Consider the following 26,847-nt stretch of genomic DNA (forward strand, 5'->3'; position numbering starts at 1 on the left):
AGGACTTACATGTCAAAGCTAATACAATTTATGCTAATTCTGAAGAGGGAGAGAAATATTGTCATAGGTGGAAAAATGAGTACTATTTTTTAATGGTGTTCCACTACTTTTATTTATTTATTTATTTATTTTTAAGAGAGAGAGAGGAGAAAGAATTTTAATATTTATCTTTCAGTTTTCGGCAGACACAACATCTTTGTATGTGGTGCTGAGGATCGAACCCGGGCCGCACGCATGCCAGGCGAGCCCACTACCACTTGAGCCACATCCCCAGCCCCTTCCACTACTTTTAGGTTGTAGAAAATAACTGGTTCCATCCAGTTTGCACTCTGTTTATTCTTTTCAGTCAGTCAGGCAATAGGCAGAGTATATTAAACACTGTTTTGTTTTTTAATTGTTGTTTCTACTGTCACTGTGTTTTCTCTTCCTTCATTTTTCATTTTTATTTTTTGTGGTACTAGGAATTGAACCCAGGGTTTAATGTGTGCTGTTGCCCAATCATGGTACATCCCTGACCCTTGTCATTGTTTCTTGTTATCTTTTCTAAATATAGTAGTTTTCAATCGGGTTATGTTCCCGCACAAGGTATAGTGTTCAAACATGAGAAGAACAGTTACTGGAGAGCTGCTTGTTAAATATCCTACAGTGGACAATCACACACAATAAGATTATCCTCCCCAAAATACCAGTGGCATTCTGTTGAGAAGCACTCTAAATTATTGGTAATCATAAATGAGTTCAAATTATGCTGGTCTTTTGAAAACATTTCTTCTGCACTTTAATTCTAAACTCACCATTAATTTTGTCCCTAATTTGATACTTAATCATTTAAATTATTTGAAATTCAGGGACAAGGTATAACCATTTTTCTACTTTTCATATTTGCCACTCTGCCTGTGTATTCAGGAAACAATTATTAATTGATTTCCCATTCCTTGAATGATAGTGTATACATAGTACATGTTTATTAAATATTTGCTTCAATCAATGGGGGCGAAAAAGAAATGAAGAAGGAAATTTATTCTTTTTAAAGATAATTAACTTCATACTAACAGGCTAATGTGTGCTTCCTTTCTCAGGTTATCTTAGATATGAGAACAAATACAATCTGTTGGAACCCTATGGAAGCTTTTATTTTTACTGCAGCAAATGAAGATTACAAGTAAGTTTTTCTTTTGTAAAAATTTATTCTATCAGAAAAGGCTCAATTGCATACATTTTACTAATACAGTATATTTTACTAGGTAAGTATACCTTCATATACAAGTTAGAAAACTGATGTGTTTTATTAAAAATAATTTCAAAATTGGAAGGGCTTCTTAGAAAATTATTTTCTGTTTTCAGAATGATGTATACCAAGGATAGTAAACTATAACCTCTGGAAAAAATCCTGCGTTGTGTTTTTATAAAAAGTTTTACTTCAGTTTGTTTACATCCATTTATGTGTGTATTAGATATGGCTGCTTTTGTGCTGTAATGCCTCAGTTGAATAATTTTGATACAGACCTTATGGTCTACTTGGCCAAAAATATTTACTACCTGGCCCTTTATGAATGAAGTTTGGTATTTTGATATACTCTATACGTAAAGACTAAACCATCATGTTTTAATGGAAACAAAAATAATTGCCTACAATTTTGGGTGGGTAGGGGGTACTTAGGCACTTTACGACTGGACTACATCCCTAACTCTTGTTTTTTATTTTGAGACAGTCTCTCTAAGTTGCTTGGGGCCTCAGTAAGTTGCTAAGGCTGGCCTTGAACTTATGATCCTCCTGTGTCAGTCTCCCAAATCACTGGGATTGCAGGCATGTGCCACCATACCTGGCATCTGCCTACAAATATTGGTAGCTCTTACTTATGTACTTATGCCATCAACTGTCACTGTTTCAGTATTAAGGCAGAAGAAAAATTATACTTGAAATTTTTAGCTTAATATTTGCGGATAGGTTATTCTGTGACTCTGTTGTGTAAAATTTACTTAGCAGCCTTATATTCTATTTTTTTTTTTGGGGGGGGGTGGGGTTGAACTCAGAGGCACTCAACCACTGAGCCACATCCCCCAGCCCAATTTTGTATTTTATTTAAAGACAGGGAGGGTTTCACTGAGTTGCCTCACTTTTGCTGAGTCTGGCTTTGAACTTGCAACCCTTCTGCTTCAGCCTCCTGAGCCACTAGGATTACAAAGCATGAGCCATTGTGCCCGCAGCAGCCTTATATTCTTGATCTATGTAGAATTTTGTTTCCTTATGTAATGTTTTAACATTTGTTGAAGCATTGCACAATGGCTCTTATTTCATCTTTTCTTGAAAGATGAAAACAAAAACAAACATCACCTTTTTTAGGATATTGAAGCAGAGAGATTAACCTGCTAATTCTTATCCAATGCGTTTGTTGTAGTACTACGTATATGGTAGGTTCCTAATAATTTTGTTTGTTTGTTTCATTGGAGAAGGTTGAAGTTTGGTGGTGGATTGAACTTAGATATTCTGTATTTAAATTTTGTATTCCACTTTATAGATGTGAAAGCATAAACAGTAATATTAGTTCATAAATGCGACTTATTACATAATGTTTTAGTGGTAATGACTAAAATCATCTCCTATGATTTCTGTACTAAAAAGACGCACAGTTGGTTGGTTATTAACTAGCAGTAACCACTCACACTAAACGAAATCCTTTTTTGCTTTTATTGATGTTTTAAAATTAAATGACAGTGTTCCAATTAAAGGCAATGAATGATAAGAGTAATACTGCAGTATTGTGACCACTTTAATAAAGTACATTCTCATTAGCTATTTTGACAAGGTGGACTTTTTTCAGAGCTTCCTTGGAATTTCTTGCCTTGGGAAGAGTTATGTATCATAGCACCCAGAACAAAGAACAGTATAAGAAGTGATTGTTAGAATGTCCCATAATTGCTTTTACTTGAAAATCATCTTGCTGTGGTATCCCTTTTCTGTATATGTAAATATTTTCCTTCTTTTATAAATGTCCTTTAAATATTCTAATTGTTCTGAATTAGAAACCCAAGTTAGAATCTAGGTCAAGCAGTAATTGCTGTAGAAAGTTGGGCACATCATTTAAACTAATTCTTTGTCATAGTTTTATCATCCATAAGAAGAGAACTTTGATATAGATGATCCCTAAAGAGTCTCATAACTCAAACCTTGTTGAGAACTGTTGTACTAGGCAGGTAACATTCTGAAGCAGTTGTCAACTCAAAAATTTAACCTCAAAAATCAGTATGATCTTGGGTGACAATTCTTTAAAAGTTTAAAAAATTATTTCTTAAAGAGCAGTGCAATTCTTTTTTTCGTACCAGGTATTAAACTCAGGGATGTTTAACCACTTAGCCACATCCCCAGCACTTTTTTGTATTTTATTTGGAGAAAGGGTCTCACTGAGTGGCCTAAGGTCTCGATAATTTGGTGAGGCTGGCTTTGAACTTGTGATCTTGCTCCTGCCTCAGCCTCCCCAGCTGCTGGGATTACAGGTGTGTGCCATTGAGCCTGGCAAGTATTGATTTTTAAAAACATACCTTTGAAATAATTTTAGGTTTACTAAAAAATTGCAAAAATATGACATGTTGTCATTGTCCCCTAATGGTAATGTCTTACACAACATAATCATAGCAAAACCCAGAGGTTACCATTGGTACATTTCTACTATTAACTAAGCTACAGACTTTATTCCATCACCAGTTTTTCCAGCAGTGTTCTTTTTCTATTCAGGGTTCTGATGCAGGATCTCAGGTTGAATTTAATTGTCATGTTTCCTTAGTCTACTTAATCTATAACTGTTTTTCGTCTTTTCTCATCTTCTGTAACCTTATATCTTAGTTCAGACTGCTGCAACAAATTACCATGAAATAGGGTGGCTTAAGCAACACACATTTATTTCTCAGAGTTTAGGAACCTGGTGGTTGGAGATCCAGGTGCCAACATAGTCAGGTTCTGATAAAGGCCCTCTTCTAGGTTGCATTCAGCCATCCACTCTTGAACTCCCCTCCTCTCTCCTCCCCTCTTCTTCCCTTCCTTTCTTAGGGCAGGCTAGTTCTCTGGATTCTTCTTATGAGGGCACAGATTCTATCTCTTCCTTTATGACCTTATTGTTTCCCCAAAGACCCTGCCTCCAAATACCATCACAATTGGGGATTGGACTTCGACATATGAATTCTGAGAAGACATACCAACATTTGGTACATAATACTTAGTACTTTTTTTTTTTTTTGGTACCAGGGATTGAACCAGGGGTGCTTAACCACTAAGGCACATCCTTTTTATTTTTTATTAAGATACAGGGTCTCGCTAAGTTGTTTAGGGCCTCACTAAGTTGCTGAGGCTGGCTTTGAACTCATGAGCCTCCTGCCTCAGCCTCCCTACCTTCTGGGTTTACAAGCATGTGCCACTATGCTCGGAACCTTAGTCCTTTTGAAGAGGACTTACCTTTCACTTATTTTGAAAACTGCCCTTAATTTGGGTTTAGCTAATGTTTTCTCATTATTAGATAGAAGTTATGTTTTAGTCAAGAATACCACAAAATTGATGTGCCTGTCTTAGTATGTTAATCAGCTTTCTTTTGCTGTGACAATACCTGAGAAAAACAAAAGAAGAGAATACTTATTTTGGCTCACAGATTTTTGAGGTTTCAGTCCAATGTTGCTTGTAGAACTCATGGCAGAGGAATAGTATTTACCTCATGGTGGTCACAAAAGAAGTGGAGATTACCCCAGTGACCTACTTTGTACAACTTTGCAGTTTCTACCACCTCTCAACCTTTAATTTAGGAATTTATTAGTAGATTAATCCACTGATAAGGTTAGAGCCTTCATGAACCAATCACCTTCCAAAGGCCCCCACCATTAACACTACTGCATTGGGAACCAAGTCTTAAATACCTGAGCTTTTGGGGGACATTTCACATATAGATCATAACTGTATCATGTAAAGATTTGGTACTTGATGTCAGTATGTTTTACTAATGATAATATTAACCTTGATTACGGTGACGTCCATCAGATTTTTTACTACAGTTATTATACTTTCTTTTGTGATTATTACATAACTTTGGGGAAGATACCTTCTTTTTTCTAAAACTTAAACTCAGTAATCTTAGCATCTTGAAATATTTTGGTATTATTGGTCACTGTAATGCTGTATTACTTTTATCCATTGTCTTTGTTGGCTCATTTGGGGCACTATTTTAGTTGTTAAAAATTATTTTTAATCTTGAAACTCAAAAGTCAGTAGGTTTTACCATTTATGCATAAAGTAACTTTCTTATTTTGGTACACCCCTTGAAAAGCTGTGTTCACTTTTTAAAAAAATTTTTGTAGCTCAGCATAACTGTTTTTATGTATGTTTGTTTGTTTAGAGCTTTATAGTTCTGCTCCCTGGTATGTCACTGTTAGGAATATAAATTAACTCAGCTTTGTTGCAAATGATTTCTCAACTCAAGCCTTAAAAATGCTCCTGCTTTCAGATGTGAAAATCCTACTTTAGAAATCTGTCCAACTTTAATTGAATTTCAGTTTTTAATTCAAATTCAAATATTTGAGTTTCATTTAAGTATTATTTTTTAAAATTGGAAACTATGTTTCAAAAAATAGAAATTATTTGTACTCATTTAAGAATAAAATCTTTTCAAAGATTATTTAATGATATGAGAAAATATTCATGAGAAAAATATAAATTATTTTTATATTAAAATATAAAGCTTGATACCGTGTTAATCTCAATTTTATTAAAAATATAAATTTAAATAGCATAGTAAAAAAGATGTTTAAAAGTCTTTATTGTACCAACTGACTTTCTCTGGGTAATAGAGTTAAAGGTAATTTTTGTATTCTTTGTAATTTCTTTGAAATTTTCACATTTTCTATTTACATTATGAGGAAAAAAGTGTGTGTGTGTGTGTGTGTGTGTAATCTTAAGGAGCAATAAAAAGTTGATATTTTTCCTTGTCTCTTGCCTGCCTGTGTTCAGAATTGAGCTATTTATTTAGATGCCCATGATTAATCAGTGGGTCTTATTTTCATTAATGCCTTTTAGAAACACATATGGCTTTTTCTAGAAATTTATATCAGAATTTTAAAATTCTTTTACAGCTTATATACTTTTGATATGCGTGCACTGGACACTCCTTTAATGGTCCACATGGATCATGTATCTGCAGTGCTTGATGTGGATTACTCCCCCACTGGGAAAGAGTTTGTGTCTGCTAGTTTTGATAAATCTATTAGAATCTTTCCTGTTGACAGAAGTCGGAGCAGGTATGTGACAACCAATAAACTACTTGTTTTTCTTTGATTTTGGGGGGTGTGTGGAGAGGGAGTCCTAATCTTAAATGTTCTGGCTGGTTATGTATATATGATGGGGCTTACACCCATGCATTATGGCTTGGGATATTAGCTTCCATTGTATCATCTATGGGCAAAACATTAGCCTATCAGGTGGTTTCTTTCACTGAACAGAGCATTATATTTATGTAATTAGTAAACTTTCTAGAAGTTTTTAATTTGCTGATAAAGAACTCACATAAGTTTTAACTAACGCAATATAAGAGCAATTAACATTGGTTGCTTCTTATTTCTTACTCATTCACATTCAACCAATGCAAATTTTTTTTTATTGGTTGTTCAAAACATTACAAAGCTCTTGACTTGACATATTTCATACATTAGATTCAAGTGGGTTATGAACTCCCATTTTTACCCCAAATACAGATTGCAGAATCACATCGGTTACACATCCACATTTTTACATAATGCCCTATTAGTAACTGTTGTATTCTGCTACCTTTCCTATCCTCTACTATCCCCCCTCCCCTCCCCTCCCATCTTCTCTCTCTACCCCATCTACTATAATTCATTTCTCTCCTTGTTTATTTTCCCATTCCCCTCACAACCTCTTATATGTAATTTTGTGTAACAATGAGAGTCTCCCTCCATTACCATGCAATTTCCCTTTTCTCTCCCTTTCTGTCCCAACTCATGTCTCTGTTTAATGTTAATCTTTTCTTTCTGCTCTTCCTCCCTGCTCTGTTCTTAGTTGCTCTCATTATATCAAAGAAGACATTTGGTATTTGTTTTTCAGGGATTGGCTAGCTTCACTAAGCATAATCTGCTCTAGTGCCATCCATTTCCCTGCAAATTCCATGATTTTGTCATTTTTTAGTGCTGCGTAATACTCCATGGTGTATAAATGCCACATTTTTTTTATCCATTCATCTATTGAAGGGCATCTGGGTTGGTTCCACAGTCTAGCAATTGTGAATTGTGCTGCTGTGAACATCGATGTGGCAGTATCCCTGTAGTACGCTCTTTTAAGGTCTTCAGGGAATAGTCCGAGAAGGGCAATAGCTGGGTCAAATGGTGGTTCCATTCCCAGCTTTCCCAGGAATCTCCATACTGCTTTCCAGATTGGCCGCACCAGTTTGCAGTCCCACCAGCAATGTACAAGAGTACCCTTTTCCCCACATCCTCGCCAGCACTTGTTGTTGTTTGACTTCAGAATGGCTACCAATCTTACTGGAGTGAGATGGTATCTTAGGGTGGTTTTGATTTGCATTTCTCTGACTGCTAGAGATGGTGAGCATTTTTTCATGTACTTGTTGATTGATTGTATGTCCTCCTCTGAGAAGTGTCTGTTCAGGTCCTTGGCCCATTTGTTGATTGGGTTATTTGTTATCTTATTGTCTAATTTTTGGAGTTCTTTGTATACTCTGGATATTAGGGCTGTATCTGAAGTGTGAGGAGTAAAGATTTGTTCCCATGATGTAGGCTCCCTATTTACCTCTCTTATTGTTTCTCTTGCTGAGAAAAAACTTTTCAGTTTAAGTAAGTCCCATTTGTTGATTCTTGTTATTAACCCTTGTGCTATGGGTGTCCTATTAAGGAATTTGGAGCCCGACCCCACAATATGTAGATCGGAGCCAACTTTTTCTTCTATCAGACGCAGAGTCTCTGATTTGATATCTAGCTCCTTGATCCACTTTGAGTTAACTTTTGTGCATGGCGAGAGAAGGGGATTCACTTTCATTTTGTTGCATATGGATTTCCAGTTTTCCCAACACCATTTGTTGAAGATGCTATCCTTCCTCCATTGCATGCTTTTAGCTCCTTTATCAAATATAAGATAGTTGTAGCTTTGTGGATTAGTCTGTGTGTCCTCTGTTCCGTACCATTGGTCCACCCTCCTGTTTTGGTACCAGTACCATGCTGTTTTTGTTACTATTGCTCTGTAATATAGTTTGAAATCTGGTATCGCTATACCACCTGATTCACGCTTCCTGCTTAGAATTGCTTTTGCTATTCTGGGTCTTTTATTTTTCCATATGAATTTCATGATTGCTTTATCTATTTCTACAAGAAATGCCGTTGGGATTTTGATTGGCATTGCATTAAACCTATAGAGAACTTTTGGTAATATCGCATTTTGATGATGTTAGTTCTGCCTATCCATGAACAGGGTATATTTTTCCATCTTCTAAGATCTTCTTCTATCTCTCTCTTTAGGGTTCTGTAGTTTTCATTGTATAAATCTTTCACCTCTTTTGTTAGGTTGATTCCCAAGTATTTTATTTTTTTTGAGGATATTGTGAATGGAGTGTTTTTCCTCATTTCCGTTTCAGAGGTTTTGTCGCTGATATACAGAAATGCCTTTGATTTATGCGTGTTGATTTTATATCCTGCCACTTTGCTGAATTCATTTATTAGTTCTAGTAGTTTTTTTGTAGACCCTTTTGGGTCTTCTAGGTATAGAATCATGTCATCTGCAAATAGTGATAATTTAAGTTCTTTTCTTATTTTTATGCCTTTAATTTCTTTCGTCTGTCTAATTGCTCTGGCCAGTGTTTCGAGAACTATATTGAATAGAAGTGGTGATAGAGGGCATCCCTGTCTTGTTCCAGATTTTAGAGGGAATGCCTTCAATTTTTCTCCTGAGGCTTAGCATAGATGGCTTTTAAAATGTCGAGGTAAGTTCCTGTTATCCCTAGTTTTTCTAATGTTTTGAACATAAAGGGATGCTGTACTTTGCTTTTTATGCGTCTATCGAGATGATCATATGGTTCTTATCTTTAAGTCTATTGATGTGGTGAATAACATTTACTGATTTCCATATATTGAACCATCCTTGCATCCCAGGGATGAATCCTACTTGATCATGGTGCACAATTTTTTTGATGTGCCTTTGTATCCGATTTGCCAGAATTTTATTGAGGATTTTTGCATCTAGGTTCATCAGAGATATTGGTCTGTAGTTTTCTTTCTTTGAGGTGTCTTTGTCTGGTTTCGGAATCAGGGTGATGTTGGCCTCATAGAATGAATTTGGCAGAGCGCCCTCTTTTTCTGTTTCCTGAAATAACTTGAAAAGTATTGGTATTAATTCTTCTTTAAAGGTTTTGTAAAACTCTGCTGTATACCCATCCGGTCCTGGGCTTTTCTTGGTTGGTAGTCTTTTGATTGCTTCTTCTATTTCATCCATTGATATTGGTCTGTTTAAATTGTGTGTATCCTCCTGACTCAGTCTACAACCGATGCAAAATTTAAAAGAGCAAATAAAATTGTCAGCTGTCCCATAGTCTTATTTGTGTGAGATTCATATTGTCTTATACAGCTTGGCTCTCTACTATACAGTTTGTTACTAAATATAATACAGTATATATTTATACATCTGTAATATATGGTATCATATATACAACTGTATGTGTATGTGTATATGTGTGTGTATGTGTGTATTTTGGGTACTGGGTATTGAACTCAGGGAAGCTTTACCGCTGAACCTCATTCCTACCCCTTTTTCTTTTGAGATAGAATCTCACTAAGTTGCTAGGGCCTCAATAAGTTGCTGAGATTGGCCTTGAACTTGAGATCCTCCATGCCTCAGCCTCTAGGCATGTACCACCATGTCAGTGTTATATTTTTGTACTGAGGTAATGTATAGAAAACGATGACAATTTAAGGGACTTTCAAGGGTTATTTTTACTTGATTTTTTGCTTTACTGACTGACTTTATTTTTCTAGCAGTCCTGGGTGTCAAACCTAGCACCTCTTATATGCTGCACAAGGACTCCACCACTGAGCTGTATCCACAGCCCCTTTAGGCTAACTTTAAAACTTAGCTCCTGTATAAGACACAGCCCCTTGTGCATGTGCAGTGTGCTTTGGCTTACAAAGCACTTTCATACCAGCCATAGTGGCACATGTCTGTAATCCCAGTGACACAGGAGTCTAAGACAGGAGGATCTCATGTTTGAGGACTACTTTAGCAACTTAGTAAGACCCTTTCTCAAAGTAAAATACAAAGGGCTAGAGATGTAGAGGGCTTCTGTGTTTAATCTCCAGTACTGCCCAAAAGAAACAAACAAACAAAAAAACACTTTGATACACCTTCTTACTGTTCCTTAGTAATAATATCTTAGATATGTTTCTAGAGATATATATAAAGCAAATTAAAGTAAATCAAAGGAAAATTTTCTACAAAAATTATGAGAATTCAAGTATTATAGTAGTGTCACTCAAAAATAAAGATACAACCACTTCCATTTTAATATGACAACTGCATATTAAAATAGAAACAAAATAAATTAATCTCTAAAATGCAACACACACACACACACACACACATATGCATGTATGAGTATGTGTACACTCTTACTTCATTTAGTGTCCCGGTCTTGGTTGATAAAATTAGTTGGAGAAAACCAGGGATTATTAAGGTAGTAGAAAAGGAAAAGAAAAAAAGTAGTAAAATGCAGGACTGGGAAAGGAAAAAATAGAAACCTGTGTAATGAGATTGTGTGACAGCATGTGGAAATGGCAACACACTTTATCAGCTTCCTGAATGTTGATAGTAGCAGAGAATCTTTCTCAGACCGTTTGTTCACTTTTAAAAATTAGAGCGTGCTTAATTCAGTGTTGTAGCTACAGCAGATGAAGATGCTCAACATTTTAGTGCAGTGGTGAGAATTTTGATCATTACTCTTAATGATAAATTAAGCCTGTGGTTTAGTAGGTTTCTGAACCTTATGGAAGAATGATGTTTGTTTTCAAAGACATATCCTACCCTTTTCCTAACACACCCTCTTTCTGTTCCAGCAGGGTCAGGACTAGGGAAAGACAAATTAGGTGCATTGGGGCAGAATTTAAGAAGTTTCTTGTTCTCAGGGTTGGGCCTGTATATATACCACCTTGAGCATGAATGCCTTCTTAAAATTCAGACAGCAAGTACCTCATTTGCCTCAACTTTGTTCAGCCCTGTGTTCACCACAAAAAGATCTTTGAGACATTGTTGCCTAAGAGTCATGCAATTCTTCCATGCCTTTTTTAGTCAAAGCTGATTTGCTTGTCTTGCTCTTCAGTGTTTTAACTTGTGATAGTTGCATGGTTCTCTATTCTTGATTCAAGGAAGCCACATTGATTCCCACACTTTGTATCATTAATTGCTGGGAAACAATTATCATCATCATTGTTTAATCTGATTTTGAAGATAACTTGAGTTAAAGGCATACTGAAAAGAGCATTCTGATGACTTTGATCTTTATTCCATCATCTTCATTGTAGAAATACTGATATTTGTTCTTATATGGCTGTTGCTTCCTTTGCAACTGCCTTAATATTTTCCACATTGTCTTGAATGGTTTGTGGGGATAATTTAGTCAGGCCCAAGGCAAGACTGTTAAGAATCAAGAGACTATAGTCCTTCATAATTTCTTGTCACCAGAACGTCTGAAGATAGTAGGACAATATACTTTTCTAACATGATGCATAAAGACAAGAAATGAAAAACAAGCAAAAAGTTAGAGAAATGGGAATATGTATTTGTGTATTTACCTTTGATCTCAAAGACCTAGTTGCTGAGTTGGGGTTGAATTATTCCTAAGCCAATGTGGCTGGCTAAATGCAGATAAGGTCAAATTATTCTGGAATTGTATATAGAAGTTCTTATCCTCATTTCCAGGGAATTTTTTTCCTGATGTCATTTGGAGATTTTGTAATCATCATCTTAATATATGCTGCTTCCTGTTGTGTTTAGATATAAATGGTATTCCCTATGACCTTTGCTTCATCTGCTTGAAAGCTCATCCCACTTTGTTTCCATGGTCTGCTGTTGTTTCCTCTCATTATGTGCATCAAGCAACTCAGGCCTAGGCAGCTTTTTTAATATCTATATTTTTAAAACAATTTCCTTTGAAAATCAAAGAAGTATGGGTTTTTTTGTTTGTTTGTTTTGTATTCTCCACTATGGGAAATTAAACCCAGGTGTGCTCTGCCACTGTGCTGCATTATTACCTCAACTTTTTTTTTTTTTTTGGATATCAGGAATTGAACTCAGGGACACTCAACCACTGAGCCACACCCCCAGCCCTATTTTGTATTTTATTAGAGACATGGTCTCACTGAGTTGCTTAGCGCCTTGCCATTGCTAAAGCTGGCTTTGTATTCGTGATCCTCCTGTCTCAGCCTCCTGAGCTGCTCAGATTACAGGCATGCGCCACCACACCTTCAGTCCTTTTTTATTTTGAAACAAATTCTCACTAAGTTGCGCAGGCTGACCTCTTATAATCTTTATATATTTATAAAAAGATTTATATGTATTTTATGTATTTATATATATAAATATATATACTTTATATATATGTTATATATATAAATATAATAATTACAAGCGTATAGTTCTCCTGCTTCAGTTTTCCTAGTAGCTGGGATTACAAGCTGTCAAACCTGACTTAAAATGTATTATTTTAAAGTGATTTTTTTTAAACTAAGGTTAAGTCAGTGTTGGAAGTAGGTTTCTCTGAAGATTTTATTCAGTATTTACAAATATTATACAGGTATTAAACAAGTACATTCACTGTAAGAATTAGTTCATTTGGGGGAAAAATAGTTTATTTTGACTACTAAAGAATTTAAATTTTTATAATGTATTTGTTTCTTAATAGTATAGTTTATAAAATCTAGCATGTATGTGAACAAGAAGTTAAGAACTCTGCATAGTTTACCATTAAGGATGATTCTAAGTTAGTTAAATGTCTAACCATTCGATTTCACTGGTTTGAACAAGTTTTTAAAAAAAAAAAAAATATATATATATATATATATATATATTAGTTTTAAGTGGACATAGTATCTTTATTTTACATTTATGTGGTACTGAAGCTGGAACTCTGTGCTTCAAACTTGCCAGGCAAGCGCTCTACCACTAAGCCACAATCCCAGCCCACAAGTTATTTTCTAATAATTACTAAAGTCTGATTGGATTTCCATAAATTTAAACACATTGTATTGCTGTGGGAAGAAGAGGGGCTTTTAAGAAAGAAGAAAAAGCAGTCAATGTCATCCAGTTTTCATTTAATAGGCTGTTCTGTTTAACCATCCTCCCCCCTTTAAAAAATAGATTTCTTATGATTTATCATACTGATTAAACATAACTCTTAGAAATAACATAAAAGACTAGTTGGGTGGTTATACATTAGAGCTACTTTTATTGATAAGAATTATATTTGATGTGGTTGTCCTCTATGGGTTTTCTTCTCCTGTGTATAATTTGTTGAGCCTCTTTCGTTTCCCTTAATGTAATCTGCATTTTCAGTCATTTAGTCCAGATTTGGAAAATTCACTTCCCCAAAAGTCTTAGCTTATTTTTCCTGACCTAATCTTTTAACTTGCTTTAAAATACTGTTTTTAACATTTCCCAATATAGTATCTTCTGTGAATTCACTTAGCATGTTTCACAAATAGGTATCAAATTTGACTATAAAATGATTCTTACTCAACTTATAAGACACTTTTGTAGCCCTCCCTTTCTTTTCACACATGTAAATCAACTCTCACTTCAATTAAGCTTTTAAACAATGTGCGGAGGCAAAAAAAAGTCACACATCAGATTCAGCAGATCACAAGGTGCTCTTTGAATGCTATTGTTTTTTTTTTCTAGTTTTTGAGTGTTGGGATGGGAGGGTAATTGTTGACCTGAACTGAAGTGGAAATGGGCAAAAGGGCTTATTAAGAGCAAGCCATTTTTTATTGTTACAAAGTTACCCCAACTTTAAAATTTTATTGTATTTGCAATCATATATTTTGTGAAATTCTCTATACATCTGATTTTGCTTAATTTGTTTGTATTTTTTTTTATTGGATTATAAATTCTTCCAGGGGAGGAATTGTTTTAAAATTCCCTAGAATTTAGCACAGAACAGTATTAATTTGATTCAGTAAAAACACATTGAAATGAACTTGAATTTTCCTTTTATATATAGTCCCTTAGGATTAAAAAATGGTATCCTGGATACTTGGCAGGCAATGGGTGAAGAAAATCTATACTAAAATCCCTAGAGTTTTAACTTACTTCTTCTTCTGTAGAGAAGTGTATCACACAAAACGAATGCAACATGTTATATGTGTAAAGTGGACTTCTGACAGCAAGTACATTATGTGTGGGTCTGATGAAATGAACATTCGTCTCTGGAAAGCTAATGCTTCTGAAAAATTGGGTGTGGTAAGAGACCCCATTTTCTTTCATCTCCATAAAGCTAGTTGTTAATTTATTATCATGGATATCACAATGTTATAAAGAGATTTATTTGAAGTTCTTAAGATTTATTTGAAGTTCTTTAGGTATTTTGATGAAATTGATACCTCTGTGATTAAAAAAAAAAAAAAAGGTAGCAACAAAACAAACAAAGCTACTATTTGGTAATATTTGAACGTACTTGGTTTCTTTGTGTCTTCCTTGAGGTAGGTAGTGAAGATGTAGGGACTAGAAGCTTAAAATTTAGAAGCCTCTGTCTTCTGTTAGCAGACTAGTAATTGGTAGATCAAAGGTTTAAAGTCACTGTAAGATCTCTTTAATATCAAAGCCACTAAAACACTTACATAAAAGGTAAATACAGAAAGCTTCAGACTTTAGGGGCTGGAATTGTGGCTCAGTGGTAGAGCATCTGCCTGGCATGTATGAGGCCCTGGGGTTTTATCCTCAGCACCGCATGTAAATAAGCAAATGAAATAAAAGATCCATTTACAACTAAAAAAATGTTAAAAAGAAAAAATAAAAAGCTTCAGACTTAAAAAAGATTCAATGAAAATACAGCAGATATTATCATTGGCTAATTACCTTTGGGTTGTGGGATTGTGATTGGTTTTTGTTTTGTTTTTAATGTTTTTTCTGAATGTACCACATTTTATATAAGAAGCGTACAGAATATTTTTATCAGAAACAAATATTAAAGTAAGCAGTAAAGGTTAAGGGTTGGAATTGTGGTCCAGTGGGAAGCGCTTGCCTAGTATGGGTGAGGAACTGGGTTCAATCTCTAGCATTAAATAAAAATAAACAAACAAAGGTATTTTAAAAATGACACCATGTTTTAATAAATAAATAAATAAGAAGTAAAGGTTAAGTACGAATTATTTTCTCCTTAGGCCCAGAAGGAAAATCAAGGTATAATAAGCTGTAATTAAAGGCAATTCTAATTTTAAGTTTAATGATTAGTAAGTATTGCCTTGTGCCTGAATTTAGTTCATCAATATATGTTCCCTGATTTGTAGTATCCTTAACATTAAACAAAACCTAATTATTATGAAGTCAGATACTTTGTTTCCTTTTCTCTTTGCATACCTATTTTCAGAAAAAAAATTATTGAGTAATTGATTTAGGTGTTTTTCGTGTGTTGTTTATACCTACAAGGAAGGCCTACCTCAGTGATGCGCTCAGCCCTACTTCATAGCACTGTTGTGCTTCATTTGTTGGCATCTATCCACGTTGTGGACGTGCTATCTAAAAGGAAATGTGGTGCTAACAGGGTCATGTTATGAATATAACTTTGTAAAAGGCACAAATACACCAATGCGCTACTCATTAAGATACCAAAATGCATTTTTCTTTTTTTAGCTTACATCAAGAGAAAAAGCAGCTAAGGATTATAACCAGAAATTAAAGGAGAAATTTCAATATCATCCTCATATAAAACGTATAGCTCGTCATCGACATCTACCAAAATCTATCTACAGCCAGATTCAGGAGCAGCGCATCATGAAGGAAGCTCGTAGACGAAAGTATGTACTGAGGCAAATGACTGTGTCACGGTTCCCTTTTCTGACTTTCCCATCTCCCCCACACCCTTTTTTCTTTTTTCTTTTTTTCTTTTTTCAGCAAAAGTGAAAGCAGTGAGTATAAGAGTTCCTAATATACTTCACGTAACATTTGAGATCTAACATTTTGTATCTAAAGCAGAACTGCCCCTGCATTGCCATTTCTCCTGTGGAATATTCTCTTTGAAACACTTGAATTAATGCACATAATGCAAAGTATTAATAGAAATTTTAATAAGTCAGAGCTCTTTTTTAAAATTTAAACTATAAAAATGACTATTATTTTGCTCTTTTGTTAGATGTTGGAATAGGATCAAATCGTTTGTTTTTTAGTAACTGTGGCAGGTTTGTTTTAGACTAATAAAGAATACTGCTAAAACGCAAATAAGTAACAAGTTTATTTCTAGTTAAGAACATCACCTTTTTACGCATTCTCATTGTGAAATTTTTTTCAATAGTCATTTTTCTGGTGAAAGAAAATGCTTTATGATTTTTTGAGAACATTTTCTTTGGTTAAGATGATTTCTCATAAACTTGCTTATTTTGTTTATTTCTAGGGAATTGAATCGTCGTAAACATAGCAAGCCTGGATCTGTGCCAATTGTGTCAGAGAAAAAGAAACACATAGTGGCAGTTGTGAAATAATATTTGATATTCCTACCAATCCTGATGTGTAATTAATTGTTGCTTTGAACTGGGAACTCTACAAATAAAAGTACTGGCTCTAGTTTAATAGTAAATATGAATATGTGTTTTTTTCTTTCCCTGTCATCACTTTACTTGCCTTTCTTTTTCTGTTTTCCCTGCTTGTGTTTTGACATATCTAAGACCTGGTTGTACCTTAGCCTAGTGAACTATTAGTTTATGGACCACCTAAAAAATGAACCAACCATACTATATTTGCCTGGCTTCTTGTCAGGACATTTGGTGTTAACTGCCATGAGAAGTCCCACCTGCTGAGTCACTGGCATTACCTGCTGCTACAACCTGTGGTTTCCATAGTGATGTCCAATGACTTGTACACAACAGAACCTGCCTGGTAATGACGAGCAATTTCCTGTAATTCAAGCCTTTTACTAATCTAAAAATGGGAGCATGATTTTGACCATTTTGAAATGTAACTTTACCACTTCAAATCTTTTGGAATAAAATGCACAGATGTGTTTTAACAAATGAGCATGTTAGGGTAGAACCAAGAGGAAGGAAATAAGGATGGTGGCAATATGAAAGGGTTACTTAAGGAGGTAGAGAAACCTAAGTAACTAAATAGAAAAGATTTATTATAGCCCCTTAGGTTTCCAGTGCCTTGCTATTAATCAAGTCTTGTAACTTAGTTCCTGCTATGTGACCCTTTTCTTTGATGGAAACAAAGCAGATTGCTCTTTGACCTGTTCTTTTATAATCTCCTCTCATCACCTTATTTTCAAAGAATAGGAAGGGGAAAACCTTAATTATTGTCATGAGCCAGAAAGAATAATCAGGAAATGAAGATCTTTTTATCTTTAGAAAATATTCAGACGAGCTTGAAGGTTCAAGTAGTGAATCAAAAAATTCTTTGCAACTCAGTAAACACTGGTGATTCATAGTAGGTCTTACAGCCCCATGTTAGAAAGTCCTAAGTAAGTACTTGTCTATTTGGTGACAAAGATTTCAAAACATAATGGGTCAGTGTTTTCCAGTTTTTTGTTATTATGACAGTCCTAATAGTGCTAATAGTGTATATATTTTAAAAAGTAAAAACATTGTTTGCTTTGATCCCTTCCATTAAAGTTGTTGAATAGCTTGGATTAAATCAGGGCCAAGAACTCTTTTTCAATGAATGAAAGAGTGAGTAATGTATAGAATGAACATTCTTTCATTTATTCAACATGTGTTGAGTCTTAGCTGTGTGTTTATGTGGGTGTGTGTGTGTGTATGTGTTTTGAGTCAAAGGCATACTTGGATTGCTTCATAATCACTGAAGACAATGTCTGGAAATGAACTCATTTTGCTCCAGCCCCTAAATTTCATTTTCTGCATTCCCTGAATTATACACCACCCACAGAGATACTCAAGACAAGCCTGGGTGTAAGGGCACAGGTTTTATTAATACTAGTAACAATTGCAGCTAATATTTATTAAACACTCACTACACTACAAATGATTTTTATGCACTTAATTGAAATTAATTTACCTTCAATTCTCATAAAAACTCAAAAAGGAAGGCCTTAATATTGTCCATATTTAGTTTCTGTATTCAATTTATAAGAGTCTTAGAGCTCTGTCTCAAAGGAGATAAACATGGAAACAAGTAATTGAGAACATTATGATGTCTTAGCAGGATTCTGTAGTAGCACAGAAGAAGAAAAGCCTTACTTCCTGCTGGGGAAGAAAGAAGCCATCCAGAGGTGAAACAGTGTTTTATTATTTGCCCCTCGTTCTGTCATATTGCAGGGGTGAGTAGAAATGGAGTAAAGCTATTTTCAAAATAAATTTGAGATTTCTTATTTAGATATATTACTGTTAAACTGTTTGGCAATGCTGTGTTGCTAGACACTTATTACCCCAAGTCAGTATTAGTTTGGGCTAATATTCTTTCTCTAAAGAGATAAGGGAATTATAGGATGGGAATTAAATTAGGTAGTAAAGATTAATGAATCAAAAGGCACAAAATAGGGCTGGGGCTGTAGCTCAGTGGCAGAGCCCTTGCCTAGCATGCATGAGGCACTGGGTTTGATCTGTAGCACCACATAAAAAATAAACAACAACAAAAAATAAATAAAAGGCTCAAAATGTATACCCAGGGGTTTTAGGAGAGAGAAGAAAGGGTGAGTTTGAGATAAAGTTGAAGCTGAGTGTGAAAAGCAGAAGATGTGGCCACAGAGGGTGTGCTGCAGATCCTGGTGGATGGGCCCTTGACGAAAACAACAGGCTTCCAGCAGGTATTCGCGCACATACATGCTCATGCATATAAAAGAGTATAGAGGCTAGTAGCAAAAAAAGAAGAGATCTCTTCTATCTTTACCCCAATAATTCACCCAACCAAAGGCTAAAATCAGTTTTAGGATCAACATCAAAAACAACCCTTAGGGCTGGGAGTGTGGTAGAGTGGTAGAGTGCTTGCCTGGAAAGTGTGGGGCACTGGGTTTAATCCTCAGCACCACATAAAAATAAATAAAGGTATTGTGTCTATCTACAACTAAAAATAATAATAATAATAACCTGATTGATATCATGATTCCTTCCTCTTCTGCCACTACTAAATAAAATTTCTATTGCAACTAAAAGATTAAAATACAAATGTTGACTGAGTTAATATATTATTGATCTAAATATGCGAATTTTATTGTAAATTGGGGGTAATTTTGTCACAAGAAAAAAATATTTTCCACAAGGCCGTTCAAGGACTTTGTAGGAAGGAGTCACAGAAACCCAGGGCAGCTGAGGCAGACCTCCAGGCATTGAGCTGGGCCCAGCAGTAGCCAAAAGGAAATGACACTATATATATATATATATCTGCTTGGGTATCTGCTCTATACACCTGCTGGCTTCTATTTGTTCAAAAGTTAAGCTCTTCATGTCCCCAAACAGTTGCCCTAGCCTGGCTTGACATGACCTTTCAGTTCCAAAAATCTTTTTAAATTTTTTTTAATTTATTTATTTTATTAGGTATATGTAACAGCCCAAAGTATTTTGATTCATTGTACACAATTGCAGCACAACATTTCATTTCTTTGGTTGTAAACGATGTACCGTCGTACCATATGTGCATACATGTACCTAGAGTAATGATGTCCATCTCATTCCACCATCTTTTCTGCCCCCATACCCCCTCCTTTGCACAATCAAAGTGCCTCCATTTTTCCCCACCCACACCTCCACCCCATCCCCATTATGCATCAGCTCCCACTTATCAGAGAACATTCAGCCTTTGTTTTTTTGAGATTGGCTTACTTTGCTTAGCATGGTATTCTCCAACTCCATTCGTTTACCTGCAAATGGCATAGTTTTATTCACTTTTAATGCTGAGTAATATTCCATTTGTGTATTATACCACAGTTTCTTTATCCATTCATCTGTTGAAGGGCATCTAGGTTGCTTCCACAGTTTAGCTATTGTGAATTGAGCTGCTGTGAACATTGATGTGGCTGCCTTACTATAGTATGCTGATTTTATGTCCTTTGGGTATAGACCAAGGAGTGGGATAGTTGAGTCAAATGGTGGGTTCCTTTCCAAGTTTTCTAAGGAATCTCCATACTGCTTTCCAGATTGGTTGCATCAGTTTGCAGTCCCACCAGCAATATATGAGTGTGCCTTTTCCCCACATTCTTGCCAACATTTATTATTGTCTATATTCTTGATAACTGCCATTCTGACTGGTGTGAGATGAAATCTTAGTTTTGATTTGCATTTATGTAATTACTAGAGATGTTGAATATTTTTTCATATATTTGTTGATTGTATATCTTCTTAGAAGTGTCCAGCTCCTTAGCCCATTTATTGATTGGGTTGTTTTGTTTTTTTGTTTTTGTTTTTTGGGGGGTGTTAAGTTTTTTGAGTTCTTTATATATCCTGGAGATTAGTATTGTATTTGGCATGCATGTGGCCAAAATTTGCTCCCAAAATGTAGGCTCTCTGTTTATCTCATTGATTGTTTCTTTTGCTGAGAAGAAGCTTTTTAATTTGAGTCCATCCCATTTATTAATTCTTGATTTTATTTCTTTTGCTTTAGGAGTCTTGTTAAGGAAGTTGGGGCCTAATCTGATGTGATGAATATTTGGGCCTACTTTTTCCTCTATTAGGCGCAGGTTCTATGGACTAATTCCTAGGTCCTTGATCCACTTTGAGTTGAGTTTTGTGCCTGGTGAGAGAGAGAGGGGTTTATTTTCATTTTGCTGCATATGGATTTCCAGTTCTCCCAGCACCATTTGTTGAAGAGGCTATCTTTTCTCCATTGTATGTTTTTGGTGCCTTTGTCTAGTATGAGATAACTGTATTTATGTGGGTTTGTCTCTGTGTCTTCTATTCTTTACCATTGGTCTACATGTCTATTTGGATGCTAATACCATGCCATTTTGTTACTATAGCTTAAACTATACTCCAGTGACCTATTAATTGGCCATTTACCTGTCTGCTTTCTGACTTCAGTTCCCCAGGGGAGAAACTCCTTATCTGTAATCAATTCGTTGGAGGTAGGGTTCTTATAGCAGAGTCATCTCAGAGCTCTGGGTTAGCAGCTTTTAAATGCCTGCCATTGACCACTGGCTTAGTGTGGGCTAGAGGAGCAGTGCTTTGGAAATGAGCAGTTGGTAGGAAAATTAAAAATGCTTAGTTGGGCTGGGGATGTGGCTCAAGCGGTAGCGCGCTCGCCTGGCATGCGTGCGGCCCAGGTTCGATCCTCAGCACCACATACAAACAAAGATGTTGTGTCCGCCAAATACTAAAAAATAAATATTAAAAAATTCTCTCTCTCTCACTCTCTCTTTAAAAAAAATAAATAAATAAATAAAAATGTTTAGTATATTTCAATTAAAGCATCAAAAGAAATAGCAATATCATATTGGTATTTTTGAAAGGGAGACAAAGTTGAAGACAGCAGTGTCTCTCAGGTCTGGATATAGACCCTAATTGCCATCCTTTCTCCATGTGGCTTCATCCTGAGCCCCTGTGCTGACTAGGCCATGGCTCCTGCCAGATCTTTGTCCTGGTGGCCAGCCTTGCCCTGCTTATTGGCATAAAACTGGCACTTGCTTTATCCATCTCCTATAATGAACCACCAAATGAAAACCCAGCCACCCAATGAGCCCCTGAATTGTGGCTGAGTTTGTTAAACTGCATCACTGCTGAGAGCACTGCAGCCATTCCTAGCTGCTGCAGCTCTTAGGTTGCCAGCCAGACCTGATGCCCTGCATGCCCTGCATGCTTTGCACCTAAGAAGAGCACAAATTTTGTAGACTTTGTAATTACCTCAAAGGGAATTTTATCTTTATTATAGCAGGAATAAAACAGAAACTAAAGAAGTGTGTTGTCCACTTATGTGTTCAGGAAGCCTTGCTTTGCATGATTTATGAAGGATTTTGTTGACTTTAACACCTTGAACTTCCTCATGAAGAAACCTGTTTCCCTAAGGATTAATCAAAACATCACAACATTAGATATTTGGAAAAGTGCCTTTGAGCAATTAGAATTGGGAAGGAATATAAGCCCAGATATTGAGTTTGATGTGATGGTAATACATACTCCTCAAAACTATTGTTCTCAATATTTGTAATTTTAATTTAAAAATTCATTTGGATTTACATGTATTATCAAAGTACATAGAATCCCAAATATAAAAGCTTTAAGCTCAAATATAACTAAGTAACTAGAACAAATGTCTTTGAATCTAGTTTCAATTCTATAAGGAAATAGGTCAGGAAATTAATTTGTAAAAAGCAATCTTGTTAATTAGATTTCTTTCCAGGTGAAATTTGAAGCTTTGAAAAGCATTATCCAATCTGATTTATAATGAATGAATTCAATTTCAGTTGTAATAAAGAGATTTCCTATTCATCTGGGACTTTCAAATCACTATCATTTGTTTTATGAGAAAAAATGTGAAATATTTTCTAGAGGAAATATATATTTTAAGATAATTTTACTAACCATGTTTTGCTTAAGTAAGGTAGAAGTAGTTAATTGCTCTAAGTCCGCACTCCATAATAACAATCATGCCTAGAGAATGACTAGAGGCAACATACCCTCTCCAAGAGTGTCAAACTTATATGTAAAATGGATTTATTAACTTGGGTGTACCCACACTCATGGGGTTCTAATGAGACCATGCCATGCCCTGAACAAGCAGCAATCTTCACAAAGATATTTGCTTCAAGATCTAAGAAACAGTTAAGGGCAGGTCAGCCTGGGTGGTTATTATTTGAGTTGGTTATTGGAGGTAACACTTGAGAAGGGTTCTTTTGTTGCCCTTGCAAACATTTCTGAAATCCTTCCCTGAAATTTTGTTTTTTCATTACAATAGTACTTTAATAAATTATATGCAGTGTGCACTTTCCTAGCTGCTGGCATCTATTTGGATGGAATCCATGTTGTGTGATTCTTGAAAGTGACGGAGCCAAAAAACCACCTCTCTTGATTCACTTAGGGCAAACAAATTAGATGTTCCTGCCCAAGACTTTGAGTCTGGGGTTAATGAAGTTAGGGACAGTTTTGTTTTGTTTGCAGGAGCAGGGATTGAACCCAGGACCTCCCACATGCTAGACAAACACTGTGTCACTTAGCTACATGATGAGGTTTTTTTGTTTTGTGTGTGTGTGTTTATTTGAGACATGGTCTTGTTTCCTCTTGTCCAGGCTGGTTTTGAAATTGTGGTCCTCCTGCCTCAGCTTCATGAATAACTTGGATTACTGTGCCTAGTTTGTAGGGACAGTTTTGAAGTGACACATGGAGTGACATTTAGCAGCAGCAGAGTGCAGACAGTCATGCCCATTGAAACATCCCAAATATGCCATTTCTGCAATAGAAACTTTGGCTTGATTTCTGTTCCCTTCCCTTCCCTGGCTCCTGTCAAATTTCCAGCCATGGGGTCCAGCCTTCCTATCTTATCTGTGAGCTATTCTACATCTTTCCAACAAATTTCTTTTTTGTTGAAGTTAGCTAAAAACAGTTTTTGTTGCTGTAACCAAGAACAAGTATATAGTCCTTGGACAATTAATTAGAAAACTACATTTGGGATAGTTACATTAGAAAGGATTCCTATTTCCTAGTGTTTCTTAAGTAAATCTTGCTTCCTGAGAATTATTTTTCTTTAAGAAAAATTGATAGAGAACCCTACAAAGAATGATAAGCCCTGCAGAATCTATTGATCTTAGTATCTTGGAAATGAATTGCCTTTTCTTCTAGTATGGATAGTAATTATTTTCTTCTATGGGGCTGTACATTTCCCTTTCTCTTTTCTTTTGTAACCCTTTCTCTTCTCAAGACCATTGTTTTCCTCTTCTCCTAACCACTGCACCACCCACATTTCTACCATCATTGCCCTACTTGATAACTTCAGTTGGTCAAGGAAGGGTTTTTACTAGAGACAGGTAGAACAACATAGAGGGAAAACTTTGGTCAACTTCTGAGAAAGGAAGAAAAGTAAGAAAGGAAAGTCTCACACATTCCTATTTGATTTTTTTCACTTATTCATTTTGGCAGTGCTGGCAATCAAACCTAGGATCTCTACATACTAAGCATGAGCTTTATGCCAGCTCCCACATTTCAATTTTAATAAAACTCACTTTGGTATATTCTCTACCCAGTTTCTGCTTTTCATTCTTGGGATAGAAAAATAAGAAAGAGAAAAGATAGAAAAGGAGAGAAGACCTTATCACTGATACAGTGCTGGGGTCTTCTGAGAAACAGGTATTGTGAAGGCCCCCCTTCAAGCTCTGATTCTTGGGATCAAGTCAGAAAGATTTCAGACATGTTGCTCAGAGTAACAGACATGAGTTTATTGAAGGAATAGGAAAAGGGAAAGCAGACACTGAAGGGAGAGATTGGGTTCTCTCAGAGAGGAAAGGGACAGTGTGCCCCTTCTGCCCTCCAGTTCCATTGGGGGTTCTGGGGAAGTTTTGAGAATCCTGCCCATGTCTACCTCTTGACTTTTGACTAACAGCAGGATGACATCAGACTTTCAATTCCCAGTTGCCATGACCACTCTAAATCACGTTTTGCCATGCTGACCAGTTCTAATCAGAAACTGTTCTTACAGATTTATGGTTAGGGGGAATTATCCTTTTCTCCCTTAATTCTAGGATGTGGTCTGTGAAAGGTTCCCAAAAATCTCCTTTAGGGTAACTTGTGTTCCTCTTATTAGAATTATTTCAGGCCTGTATTTCTCCTGCAGATAATAGGTAGTTTGCTGAGGAATGTAATGTATCCTGTCCAGTTAAGCCAGGCAGGGCTGCAGGTAAACTGCTTCTTGGACAAGAATCATGTGGGGGTCAACACAGTGATCCCATTTAATGTTCCCTTAACCTCATATTCCCATCACTCGCATCTGTCTGTCCCCTATAATCACAACTTCCTATCCTCAACCTCTTATTTCAAACCAGACTGCAAGGGACTTTGTATTGCTTATTGTTAATTTCTCAGCATATGAACAGTATCTGCCACATTGGAGGTGCTCAGTTAAGTTTGTTGAAGAATTGTGACAGAACAACATGATTTATGTAAATTTCTATTCTAGCTACTATAATGCTTCTAATAAGTTCTTATGAGCTGCTTTAGAAATTTATGCCAAATTTATAGCTATTTCTATTTTTCTATTAGAAAATAAATCCGTAAGTTGGGTGTAGTGGCACACACCTATAATTCTAGCTACTTAAGGATACTAAGGGAGGAGGATTGCAAGTTTGAGGTCAGCCTCAGCAACTCAGCAAGACCCTGTTTCAAAATAAAAAACAAAAAAGACTAAGGATATATATAGCTTAATACTTCTTAGGATTGTTAGGCAAATTAAATGAATTAATATGTTGAATTCTTAGAACAGCGCTTGTGTATAAGTCACGTTGTGCAAGTATTTGCTATTTTCATTCTTTGAACACAGACTATGCTGCATAGACTAGCAAACTTAATTTTGTGAGTGTAGGATGTATGTTGGTCTTGTTTATTTTTATTTGCCCAATGGCTAGCACAATGCCTAGCACTAATTGTACATTAAATATTTGTAGCATGAATACAAGGAATACCATATGATCATTTATTGAACATCATTATAGTAGAGAATAGCAGAGAAGTTACCTCTTATTGAGAAATTTCCATAATTATCTGAATATGAGGGTAATTATATCTTCTTAACAGGATTGTTGTGAGATTTCAGTGATAGTAAAGTCCTAGCACAGTAAGCTCTCCAATTATAGACTATTGTTTATTCTCCAAACTCAGAAGCTAGCAGGTCTCTTTCCTTGGGTTCCAGTATTAGGTTCTGCCTCTCTTAACTGTCCCTTTTATTATGGAATTTGCCACAAGATGGTTTGTTTTGTTAACTTCCAACAGTTCTGTAAATTCTCTATAAAAGACTAGTGGACTCCTCTGCCTTCCGTAATAGCTAACATATGCCCTGTCTGGAGTTTACTCCATCCTTAACGGATATTTAGAAGATAAATGAAAATGATTAGAATGTACTTTCCAAACACAAAATATTGTACTATAGCAGTCAGCCAAAAGGGATTAATATAACCAGATATCTGTAGAAGAACTTTATGAAGACCCAGTCTATCTTGCAACTTCAATGACTAAGATTGTAGATACGATAGAAATCTATAAATAGCACGTAAAAGAAAATTCATTAAATTCTAGACCTAATGCATTATCCCACTGTAAACAGCATGTTCCTTCTTCAGATGCTGCAATAAATGAAAAAGATGGTTGTCATAGAGATAGTTAAACTGTGCCCTTTGGCTAGCAGATTTGAAGTCCATTCCATTCAGTAGAAGGGAAGGTATTTTGTCTATAAGTGATATTTACAGATTATTTCTATCACAATTGTAACCCAAGTTATTCAGCTCAAATGTTAAGCCTATAAACATTGCTCTTTACAAAGACTTTTGTTCCTTTGTAAAATGTATTTTAACATTTATATATAAACCTTAAAAGCCTTGGAAAATATATTTTTAAATTCTGCCCTCCAAGATATTATAAAAATATTCCTTGAAATATATTCTACCACCTACATGGCTTCATTTCTTTGAAGCTCATAATTTATTTTTTGAATCATTTGTCAGAGGCAATATGTAG

General features: G+C 35.6%; 1 protein-coding gene across 2 annotated transcripts in view; it reads left to right on the top strand.

Annotated features, from left to right (window-relative positions):
* Dcaf13 (DDB1 and CUL4 associated factor 13) overlaps positions 1–16,829 on the top strand; it is a 40,237-nt gene extending 23,408 nt beyond the window's left edge. For both annotated transcript variants that reach the window (XM_046464743.2, XM_058585651.1), the window contains 5 exons: positions 1,080–1,162; positions 6,109–6,273; positions 14,365–14,500; positions 15,890–16,053; positions 16,647–16,829. In XM_046464743.2, the coding sequence (XP_046320699.1) occupies positions 1,080–1,162; positions 6,109–6,273; positions 14,365–14,500; positions 15,890–16,053; positions 16,647–16,734 (636 nt within the window). In that variant the 3' untranslated portion in view covers positions 16,735–16,829. The remainder of the gene's footprint in view (positions 1–1,079; positions 1,163–6,108; positions 6,274–14,364; positions 14,501–15,889; positions 16,054–16,646) is intronic.
* The last annotated feature ends 10,018 nt before the right edge of the window (positions 16,830–26,847 follow it).

The sequence above is a fragment of the Marmota monax genome, unplaced genomic scaffold, assembly GCF_021218885.2.
Source record: "Marmota monax isolate L192 unplaced genomic scaffold, Marmota_monax_Labrador192_F-V1.1 WCK01_AAM20220418_F8-fsc00003, whole genome shotgun sequence".
NCBI classification, from domain to species: Eukaryota; Metazoa; Chordata; class Mammalia; order Rodentia; family Sciuridae; genus Marmota; species Marmota monax.